Raw genomic sequence first — 12,485 nt, 5'->3', positions numbered from 1 at the left:
AGAAAACCCTGTTTCACAGAGTTTTATATAGAACTGGAATGCTATTTTTATACTATTCAAAGAAGCACTAATAGAAAGGCAATCAAAACTGTCCAGCTGTGCTCTGTCTTTAAAATTTTCGAGTGATCTGAAGGCCTTGATTGTGTCTTTTTCTCTAATTTTATTTATATTTTCATTTAATCCCTCTTCTTTGTGTCCCTGGCTTTGTATTGTCTATTGTATTATTATGTATCTGTCGTTCGATGCATAAATAATAATAAAAATAAAAATAAATTATAAACATTAGCGCCGTCGTGGATCTGAGGTTATGCGCGTTTTATAAATGGTCACCGCACCATTAAACATCCTCAGGGTCACGAAGCACTACTTATTTGCTCACACAATGTCTTATTTATTTCTTCGAAAAATACAAAGGTACCTATAAACATCAATATTTAAAAGGACAAACATAAGAGATAGATACATAACGTGAACGTGTATACGAAAAGCGTCTCGCTCGGAACTCGCACAGAACGACCTTGAAACGCGCAAACCAGCAAAGAGCAAACCTGAGCGTTCAAAGCAAAGGCGCCCGAGAGGTGACTCACAAGCGACGCCGCTTTTAGGTTGCGTTGTTGGTTAAAGCGCAAACCAACCAAGCGCTGGCGTGAATGATTCTCTCGGGCGACTTGACCGTGCGTCTGTACATTGCCAAATATACAGCTCCCTCGTGAGGCCCGTTTAGTGGTTTTCCTCGCCGGAAACCATAAAACACCTTACAGCGTTACGTTGGCCTTGACAGGCCGCGGGATAAACGCTGAACACCCCATCCAGCTTCGACGGCGACCCTCGTTCAAACGGCGGAAGCGCTGAAATATAAATACAAAGCACCCGAAACAGAGTGCGAACGAAACGGAGAAAGCGGAGTTCGTTTTGACGCGACAAAGGGGACAGCGAGCGGAAAATGTTCTGAGGTGGCGGAACATCTCAAGCTGTTGAAACTAAATTCGTAAGCGAAATAAACTAACGCGTTATTTCCAATCCCGCTCTTTAAAGTCTTAGTGCAAGCGAGGCGTTCGAGAATGAGTCGGCGGACGCAGTTCCTCTGTGATTTGAGTGTCTCTTTCACTTTCTTGAAGGCGTTAGGAAGGTATTCAAGTGTTTAGACCACTGCCGCTCCTTGAGAGGGGGCGGTGAGGGCGCTGATGATGTCTGGCCGGTCGATGCGTGTGAGAGCGGAGCAGAGCAGGCCCAACGTGGAGCCTTCCTGTTGGGCCCAATCAGTTAAGAGCGTGTGGATGGGGTCTTGGCCCCGTCCGAAGACGTCCACGCGGTCCTGTTCGTACCCGAGCGTGGCCGCCAGCTGCCTCCAGCTCCGACTGCCCCCCTCGGCGAGGAGCCCCTCTACCTCCTCCTGTCTGTGAGGAGGCAGGTTCACGTAAAGTCGCGTGTCCTGTTTGCTGTCTCGTTTACTGCCTGTGGAAAGTGAGAGAAAGGGAACAAAATTAAAACCTACGGTAAGCTACGAGTGACGACGCTCCCAAAGCTAATGACTCTTACGAACCAATTCTTCTTTTGTGAATCAAAACACACCGCTCGACCAATGCAGCCAGATTCCTGAATTGAATGACTTGCGAACAACTTGATTCGCTTCTTGTGAATCGGAAACAATGTGACCAGTGTTTCAAAAAAAAAAGTATGATTTGTGTGTGCTAATTGTTTCTGGCGAACCAAACGACATTCTGCATAAATGAGTCTAATGAGACTTTTCTTTTAACGAACAATAAAAAATGAGCCAGTATTTTTAATGAGCAAACTGAACAAATGGAACAAATGACTCTATGAGCCAATTCTTTTAACGAACAGCTTAAAAATGCAAATAAATAATACAAATTACTCTTGTGAGTCTGTTTTTTTGACAGTTGGTTCAAAAAAGGCAAATAAATACAACAAATCACTCTTATGAGAGCTAAATAAGATGCTAAAAATGACCCTTAATAGTTGGTTCTTTTTAATCAAGGGTTCAAAAAGGATAATAAATAGTACAAATGACTCATGAGTTGATACTTTGAATAAACAGTTCGAAAAGACAAATGGATAATACAGATTATGTGTATGAGTTATTAGTTATTCAAATGAACGGATAAAAAATGCAAATAGAAAAAATGATTATTACTCTTTTACAAACTACTCTTAATGAACAGCTTAATAAGATGATAAAAAGAAAAGTCGATAATGAACAGTTCAAAACTCTGTATGTTTAATGAACAGTTCAAAATAAGGATTTAATGGAACAAGTGACTCTTAGGAGCCAGCTTTCTGATGAACAGTTTAAAAAGATGAATGATTTGTACAGATTGTGCTCATGAATTAGTTCTTTCAATGAACAGCGCCAACGAAATAGTACAAACGACCTGTTATGAACCGTTGAAAAAGATAAATAGAAATTACGATGAAGACAGACGGATGGGTTTAAGCCGTTTCCTCATACCTTTGCTGGGCTGGCTTTCCTGAAGGCTGTGCGAGTCCAGAAACACGCCGCTGTCGCTGTGTAATTTCTCTCCTTCCCCGACATTGTTCAACTCGCCGACCCGAGCTTTCACCAGAGCCTGCTTCTGCTGACATGACTTCCAGCTGGACACACGCCGAATCACACGTTTATCATCGAGCGAAAACAGGAACAAGTCGAGGTGTATTTTGCTTCTTTAAATCGCTGCGTGACCTCACCATTTGTAGGCGACGTAGAGCAGGAGGCCGAGCACCACCGCAGCCAGTACTGACACGTACACCAAGATGTTGTTGTTGTTGCCCCCCTGGTCCTGTGGAGTGAGTCGAGGGGATCCAGACCCTGGTGCCGGGCTGCTCCCGTTCTCTGTTTCCTCATTCAGAGTCGGCTTTCGGGGGTATTCACGCGGACCATCAGAACCAGATGGACGGGACAGGATGTTAAGGTCTTTTACTGGAAAAAAAAACACACGCGTTTGGTTATATTTTATAAACAATGTATATGTATATTAGTGCTGTCAAGTAAGCGTGTTAACACGGGCGATTCATTCATTTCCAGTTTAATGGCGTTAAACGCATTTAATGCAGGGGCGGAGCTTCTGCTTCTGTGTTTCGTGACAAGAATTGCATTCATTTAGGACGTAGCCGCACCACACTGATACATTCTCTATGCGTATTTATGCTTTGATTTGAAAACAGCATATCCTTGAGACAGAAATATGTAGATTTTCTCCAAAATGGTGCTACAGTGACGAGGAGAGACATAGAAGAGACAAATTACTGAATAATGTCGTCATTATTTACTTTTCTTTACGTACAGAAAGCCTTCCGAATTTCATCCAATTATCTTAAATTGTGTTCCGAAGAGGAACGAAGATACTATTTTATTTTGGGGTAATCAATCACTTTTGTAGCACTAATATATATACTCATATATACGCGCATAAATCTGAAAAATGTCTATTGTTATAACTTGGCAGTCATTGATTCCTATCATTAGTTCTGACTAGACATTCGAAGCACACCGGAGTACACCCTGGAGCACTTAAACACCTAGACAGCAAAAAAAGGAAATGCTCTTTTTAGCCTTCGTGTGAAAGCCACATCTGACGCACATCTGTTGTGAGTCTGATTAACACATCATCAGTGGGCGCAGCGCAGCTGACAGACTAAATGCCAGATCGAAATGTTGAACAGTGAGGAATGGTCAAGAGGATTCGTGCCCCCCACCCTTCATCCTGAAATAGATCGTGCAGGCCACACACACACACACACACACGCACACTCTCTATCACACAGATGCATGCATTCTTTGGTCCCCTCGCTCTCTCACACACCCCACAGGCCGTCCGTGTGGATCAAACGCTCGCTGTGGCTGCCCTGACCTCGGCAGGTCGAGGATCTTACTGGTGAGTCCACCCTACAGAGAACAGAGGGCAGCGTGGGATGCGACCCGGTGGCCAGCTGGTTAACCTCCAACCCATTTAACGCACCTCAGGGCAAAGTTTACGATGCTATCCGTTAAAGATGTGGCGCTTTCTAAATGGCGGTTCGCACTCAAAACAGTTTTAAAAATGATGCACGGGACTGTTTAGAGATCAGACAAAAAAGTGTTTATCTTCTCGATCCGATCACGACTGGATTGTTGCTAAGACCGCTGAAGAATGAGAAGAACATTTGATGTCTAAGTGAGCTGTATTTTCTCAAAAGCTTTTTTTCTGACTGAACACAGGTGTCTGCCACATGTTAACAATCTAACCACACACACACACACACACACACGCATAAATGTTATTATATATAGCTTGGCACGATCTTCATCCAGCACACACATGCATCTCGGGTTACGTTCACACAGGCAGTGTTTGGAATTGACAACCGTATTTACTAACAGGTGTGTCAAATCAATGACGAGTAAAAGGGTCCAAGAGACAGAAAAGGAAATTTCTGTCAAAATCTGATTCGACGAGCACGGGCCAGGTTCTTAGAAATAAATTCATGCTTTTTATTGATGTTGTTTTCATATGGGTTTTAAAATATTTATACTATTTTTAACAAGCTTTAATTTAATGAATGAAAATAATGACAAAATCCAATTTACCCCATATAATTAATGCACATTATTTTTAATTATTTTAATGTTTTAAAGTCAAAATCATAGAAAGTAAGAATATGCTAAACTATATAAGTACGTAATAAACTATATATTATTCATCTCTCTAAAAGTAAGCAATCTAAAAAAAGTTTTCCATGTGTTTTTCACATGCCATAAACTTTTAAAATATGTAGAATATTTCCAATTCAACTTTTTCACTGTTTGTTTGATTTTATTTATGAGAAATAAAAGATTAACCAGAAAGATTAGCCTCTTTTATTTTATCCTTTTAATAAAGCGTTTTCCAAATTGCAATTTAAGTCATTTAAAATAAGGAATATACAAGAAAGTATATAAGAAATGTAAAATGCGATAATTTTTTTATTTATTATTTAAAATGTGATTTTTATTCATTCGTTTAAAAAGCTCCATGTTCGCTGTGCTCGTTTTCAGTGCTGCCTAAAGGCCATAATGGTCCGTACAATATGTTTCAATATCAATATAAGCCTAATAATCGCAGTAAACATGAACATATCGCACCGTAAAATGATTTAGGATAAATGCAGCGAACACATTTATTCAGTGAAACTACAGGCTTATTGGTTTTATCTTGATTAATAGAAATATAATAAACGTCCCGCTCACCCATACAGACGGTGTCAGAGTCCGGCTGGCAGGGTCTGATCTCCACCTCGTCGTCATTACAGCGTGAGCAGGGCACGCAGGGTTTCCTGTCACTCCGCTCCTTTGAGTACGTCCCTGGTTTACACCGCTCACACACAGTGTTTCCCAGCGGCCCACAGGCCCGAAACACTCCGCTTCCATGCCCACACATGGAGCAAGCCGCGCACAGCCCACTCGTGCTGTTACCATCTCGCCACAGGAAGAAATGCTCGCCGCAGTCACACTGGGTATCCTGAGTGGGCGTGCAGCGTGCCAGTCGAGGAATGCCTGCGGGACAGCGGGCGCACAGAAGACAGGCCGACAGACTCTCGGAGTCGGAGAACGACACGCCTGAGAGAAGAGTTCGAATCATTTGATCAATAATACAGGAATGAACACTGGCAAAACAACTGTAGGCAGTCACGTCTAGGCATTTGTTGGGAATGGAAGTGAAAGTGTATGGAAAACGCTCACCATCTTGACACGGCTGGCACTTGGTGTCTTCCTGACCACAGCTGCTCGCCAAACCAGTGCCCGCGGCACACATGCTGCAACACTCGCCTGTTTTTGTGAACTGCTCAGAGGTACAGACCTTACCAAACGCCACCTACAAAAACACACGAGCGCGTGTCGAGTTCATGTTAATTAATACCTGTAGCATAAATTCAACCCAAAAGTCAATTCTAAGAGGTTTTTCGAGCCCTCTTAGTCTCAATATGAAACTGAAAAATGAACAAATATTGATATTTAGCCTTAGAAGTACATTCAAATAAAAGCCTACATTTTAAATTGTTTAAAAAAACTTAATATAAATTGTGATATATGGTATAAAGATTTATAGTCCTTGAAAAAAATTTAAATAATAAAGATGCATAATAGGCCTAATATAATGTGTGTTTATATATATATATATATATATATATATATATATATATATATATATATATATATATATATATACATACACATAACTCTCCAAATCAGTTTTTAATCAAAGTAAGATTATTTTTAATCAAAGTAAGATTATTTTTTTGTTTATACTTATTCAAAATAATAAAAGCAGTTAAATTCTAAAGGTTTTTCTTTTAATGGAAAAAAATTATTAACAAAACCATTGTATATTTTAGAATATAAATTATTTATTTTTCTTTTCTTTTTTTTTTTTATTTGTCATTTGTATATTAAACTGTAACCTTAAAATCAGGATTATAATAAAATGAAATAATATGAATATAATATAAATATATAGAAATAATTTAGCCAACAATTGTAACATGGCTTAGAGTAAGATAGGAATCAGATAAGAGTTTTTGTGGATGTTTTATCTGGTTATTAAGGAATAGTACAAGACTTCCTAATCTCACAAATGGTTGTCAAAAAAAAATACTCTGAAAATTGCATGTTATTCTGTACAGACACTATATTTTAAATCAGCACCCCAAAAAATGGTGGATGACGGTCTTATAGGTAAAAAATAAAATTAAAAGTCTGACACACATTCAAGCAGCTTCATAAAAACGCAACCTTTCATTTGTAGGAGAACTTGCCATATCATGCAGTCCACACACTGAAATATGTGGGGCACTTTGTTCTCTCTACGGCGCGCACACACACACACACACGTTTCCCTGTGATTTTGCATTAAGGGTTTAGGCATTTTAATTGCACAGTGTTTCCTGTGAGAGCCTGAAGTGGGTTTCAATAGCCCTTGTGACTTTAACACTCCAATTTGAGTGTACATAGTGTAACAACACCACACCCCTTCACACATCCACAACAATACAACATCAAAAATGAGAAAGATTAAACTAACCCTAACCCAAACCCTAAGGGATGTTTAAAAAAGGTTCCTCGTTCATGGAAATTTGGAGCACCTATTTCAAAACATCGGCAGTGGGCACACCGGTGCAGCCTAGGACCTCAGGGGAGGGTGTGTGTGTGTGTGTGTGTGTGTGTGTGCGCGTCTGTTTGGGTAACAGAAGACTTTGATGTCCCCCTCAGCTCTGCAGGTGTGATGGAGGAGGTCAGTTCTGCGGCATCTTAAACATGCATATGTTTAGGAAAATTACCCCTCACACACCCCCTCCGCTTCACAACTGCCCCCTGGGGCTCTGACAAGAGCCAACAGATGCCTAACATGTAAAGTTCCTCCAAAGAGGGAAAGCAAAACCCACACAGCCTCTCTGATGTCTTTCTCTTCTCCTCTCTGATCTCTGCTGGGACGAGAGCGTGTGTAAACCTGCTGAACGAGCGCACACGCTCATAATCTCAGAGAAACACTAATTCACATTTGTACACCGCTGCCCACGGGGCGACAACCTTCACTTTGTAAGGAGAAAGAGCACGCACCAGCTCACTTTGATGCACCTTTTCGTTCAAACAATTAAGAATCTGCCATGTGAAAAGCTGAAACCGATCAAAAGATTGTTATTCGGAAAGAAATTGTTACTTTTATTCAGCGAGGATGCGTTAAATTAACCAAAAGTGACGGTAAAGACATTCAGAATTTAGCTAAAGTTACAAAAAACGGCTGCCCCTTTTAAACCGTCTTTTCAAAAAAGAATCCTAAAAAACTATGGTTTTCTGCAAAAAGTATTAAATAACTGGTTTGAGCATCTAATAAGTATATTTGAATTGTTTCTGAAGGACCACAAGTCTGTGATTTTGATGCAGAAAATCATATATAAAAATGGAAATCAAACTAAAAAGTCCTGCGCTGTATAATTAATAAATATATTAATAATTATATGTGTGTGTATATATATATTTATATTGTATATATATATAAAAATATTTTAGAAATGAATATATATATATATATATATATATATATATATATATATATACACACATGTATATATTATATTAATATTTATATATATATATATATATATATATATATATATATATATATATATATATATATATATATATATATATATATATTGTATATACTGCACACTAAAAAATTTTTTTTATGTATAAACCTTTTATGTAATTTTAAATAAAATATTCAATAATACACACACACATATGAATAATACATATTAGATAAACAGAGATAAAGTCCTAATATGGTGTTTGATACTCACCAAACACAGTAAGCTGAGGGTGGATCTTAACATCCTCCATAACAATATATCACTACATAATTTGTACCTAAGTCTAGTTAAATAGTGCAAACAAATGATATATCACCTATAAACATTTGGGCAAAGACAGGAATGCAGAGCTCAGAGGAGGAGAGAGCGGGGGGGCAAAAACACTACAGACACTTCCAGCCTAAGTGCTGATTCCACATAATACAGAGAGATAATGCATTTGAATGATGCCACTTCACACAAAGCGCCTTTGATCTTCCCAAGCATCTCATTCAGGGACGATGTCAGCCTGGACACCACATTTACTGCTGACTGGATCCCAAAATGTAGGTCAAACGCACGGACTTGCTGAATGATGGGATCTTTTGTGAAAGACAGCTCACCCGAAAATGAAAATGTACTGCGTCCCACGCAGAACGCAAAAGAAGATGTCGTTGAAGAATGAAGAACTGTTCTTGTCCAAGTGAAAAGTGTCCCGAAACCATTTCAGAACACGTCTTGTGTGTTTCACAGAAGAAACAAAGTTAGGTTTGGAACGACATGAAAGTGAGCAAATGATCACAGAATTTCCATTTTGGAAAACTATCCTTTTAAGGCAAGACACTACAGAGGGGGAAAAAAAAGTTTTTTCATTTTCTTGTCAGTTTTGAGATATCACTATATCATCATATTTTGCTTTCATAACATAGAGTGGCAGAGAAATAAAACATCCTCATAATTAGCATCTGTAGATTTCAATTACACTACATTTATTTTAAAGGCGGCCTTTTCAAAATGATTATATATTCATTTGTGCATATGATTTGCCTGCTTTCGTTCCATAATGGTGTCCAGTCGATAGTTTTCTGATTTATGGAGTGATAAAATAGCATAAAATCCTGCCTGTAAAAACTCCAATATATCGACGTATCCTCAGGCGTCTGTTCCGCAAAAAATATTATGAACGTAAGTACTTATTAAACTATACAATGACTTCAAACAATTATTAACGCTATCGTGATATCTATTCTTTTCTTCTTCTGTTTTACCTGGTCTGTCTTGCTTTAAGCTTAAAGCTGTACAATGTAATACATGAGCACATGCGCGCTGCCCCACGAGTGAGTTTGGAAAGAGAATGATGGGAACATGAAAGGCTCCACGGGCCCCAGGAGGCACCGGCGATTGACCCCTCACCCCCACCAACCGAACACACAACCACAGACATCCACCGAGGCCGACCGCTATCTCATCTCCCTGCAGCCAACAGTAGCAGAAGCTGCGTTTCGCGAAAGAGTCAGAACGCATTAAACGGCAGGCTGGGACGTGGCTCTGGGCCCTGGAGAACTTCAAGACCATTTACACAAGTGTCAGTCTGCCGCCAGAGACAGTGGGCTTCTCTATCAAGACGAGCGGGGAACGAGAGAGGAGGAAGAGAAAAACAAGGTTGCGAGTTCAAGAGGAAACCGCAATCCTGCCCCCACCGAAAGAAGCAAAGTTGATGTGGCTAAATGGAAAGTCAAATTACTGAGCTGCAAATTCTATCCCCTCGCTCTCCGCAGACCGAGAGAAAATGATGATAATTACAATGCTCCGGATATCCTGGGCCCCAGCAGTACTTAAGCTGTGGTTGCCTATCAACCAACAGACGTGGGGGGGGTCGGAGGGGGCTATCCCTGGCTCCCCCACAGACTGTTTGAACACGCCGGGAGACATGGATCTGGATCAGGCCAGTAGCATTTAATGCATTACCTACCACTGACCTAAAAAGACTGCAGAGTCATCAAGCAAAGACGCCCGTCGTTCGCGTTTCGGGTAACAAACCAGTTGCTGGCAAACTGTTTTAATTCGGAGTGACAAAGCACTTTTTATTTTGGTGTTCGGCGTAACGGGAATAAATCGCAAGGCCATTTGGCTCCGCGTTGACATCTGGAGATTTCTTGGAGCCTAATTTCTCATTCGGAAAACAGGATGAGATATCTCTCCTTTTGGATGGTAAATATTAAACATTTAATGCTCGCTGTGAACAAAATCGGGACATTACACCTATTTTATTGGTGTGATAAAAAAAAAAAAGTTGTGCTATTCACTTTCTAAAAGGGTGTTACCTTCCCGTTTCCTGTCTTTAACCGCTTTACTTTTGTGCCAGGCAATAAACGGTGTTTATTATCTAACGTGCTATCTACACGTGTCAAAAAAACTATATTCTGCATAATACATGCAGGTTTGCAAAAAAATACACACAAACAAAAACTGCATTTATATATTGAAATGCTAATTTGCTAGTTATATACACTTGTATATTTAAGGTTTAAAGTTTAACCAGTTAGAGCTATTTTGAGGTAAGAAAGTACACTTTTTACATAAAACTTAGTGTTTCAGTATGTTAAAACAATGCTAAATGAAGATTCCACTCATTTCTGTGATATTATAACATTAATTGTAACACTATACGGGGTGCAACACTTGCCAAAATGAAGTATGTTCATATATTAGCTTGTGTGTGTGTGTGTGTGTGCGTGTGTGTGTGTTTGTGCGTGTGTGTTTGTGTGTGTCTAGTCTCAGAATATATTACATTTTTAATTTATTTACAGTTAAAATGTTCTACATGTTTCAGTAAAGTTGTTAAGATGGGTGTTAAATTGTTTAGAAAAAGTACAGCTAATCATCGCAATTAGCTTTACTAGCGTTGCAAAGAGCAGGTCGTAACGACGGGACCCTTAATCGACATTTATTGAATAAATTGCGGATTTCTAAAGCGGCACGTTTCACATCGCAAAAAACAAACCCAGCTTTGCATACGCTACAGATGAAAAACACTCCTGTAATTAAAAAGCGACTGGAAAAACCTAGCAACGCTGGAAAATATGAACAGTAAAAACTGTTTACAGACACCCGAACTCAACTGTTGGGATTTCAGTGTCATATATTGAATACTGTAAAGCAGAATAACGAATAACTCACCTTTACAGCCAAGACCCACAAACAGAGTTGAAGTGCTGCCATTGCATGAAGAGTTTTCCTTAGTTTTTTTTGGGATATAAATGCAACGAGTCTCTCGTGCTCAAAACCCACTGATGTTCATAACCACATGAGACATCTACAGTAGTCCCTGTTCAAAGCGTCTGGCGCTCTCTTCCATTGATATCAACAGTCTTCTTCTCACTCAAGTTTTTTTGGTTTTTTTCCTAAGAGACGTCCAGTGGAAAACTGCACGAATAGCGCTGCAAACACGGATAATCCTCGCGCGAAGCTTCAAAACTTTAATACACCACCTCTCTTCTGTCTCCGCAGTGAAACCTGCCGCTTAGCGCCAGTCCTTCTCTCGACTGCTGCTCTGCTCGCCGTCGGCTCAGCTGTTGACTAAATAGCTTTTGCTTGAAGGGGATGGACGTAAAGCCCCAGAAACCTCACAGGAGCTCTGTGATTGGACAGACTGGAGCGCGATGGAGAAAAGCGGACAGATCTTCCTCTCCTGCCTGTGGGAAAATGATTATAGTGCTCGTTTATTACATGGTTGTATCGGCCATAAAACAGACCAGTGTCAAAAAAAAAATAAAATAAAATAAAATAAAATAAATATATATATATATATATATATATATATATATATATATATATATATATATATATATATATATATATATATATATATATATATATATATATATATATTTTTTTCTGCTAAAATAATGCGTATTAGAATAACTGCAGCAACACCGACATTGTGGACATATAGGCCTGCTATGGTTGCCATGGTTTGTTTCTGGACTAAAAAGAGCTAATATAAGAGCTTACGAACCCATTTCGCCCGGTCGAGGCTCCAGTTGGGGATTTGAGATAAAAAGAGACACAACCGTGGCTTAGGTTTTCAGATCTGAGGTTTTTTTTTTTTTGAGTAACGTCGTAAAACTCAGCATGGGGTCTCTAGACTTCAGAGAGAAACAAATGGAGACTTCCCTCGCATACAATGACCGCAGCGCTTCAAAGAATGGCCGCGAAGAAACGGGCTAAAGTAAAGAAGAGATGGTGTTTTATTAATTCGTCGCCGATTCGTTTCGCCTTTTTCTGCTTTCGTTCACGGTGTCAGTAGCCCTTAAACGACAGAAGCTGTGAGCAGACAGCTGCTAGAGTAAATAACGAGCCTGAAAGAGCGCTTCTTTATT

The 12,485-nt window shown here is 39.6% G+C and overlaps 1 protein-coding gene across 1 annotated transcript; it reads right to left on the bottom strand.

The window, feature by feature from the left end:
• Positions 1-367: 367 nt before the first annotated feature.
• nradd (neurotrophin receptor associated death domain) lies at positions 368-11,660 on the bottom strand. Its single transcript, XM_043260266.1, has 6 exons — positions 11,284-11,660; positions 5,717-5,849; positions 5,225-5,593; positions 2,707-2,938; positions 2,471-2,613; positions 368-1,455 (listed from the first exon to the last, which is right to left on the bottom strand). The coding sequence occupies exons 1-6, from the start codon at positions 11,323-11,325 to the stop codon at positions 1,142-1,144; spliced, it is 1,233 nt and encodes a 410-aa protein (XP_043116201.1). The 5' UTR covers positions 11,326-11,660; the 3' UTR covers positions 368-1,141.
• Between the last annotated feature and the right edge of the window lie 825 nt (positions 11,661-12,485).

The sequence above is a fragment of the Puntigrus tetrazona genome, chromosome 16 (genome assembly GCF_018831695.1).
Source record: "Puntigrus tetrazona isolate hp1 chromosome 16, ASM1883169v1, whole genome shotgun sequence".
NCBI classification, from domain to species: domain Eukaryota; kingdom Metazoa; phylum Chordata; class Actinopteri; order Cypriniformes; family Cyprinidae; genus Puntigrus; species Puntigrus tetrazona.
Note: the sequence above shows the minus strand (reverse complement) of the source record. Positions and strands in the feature narration are given on the sequence as shown.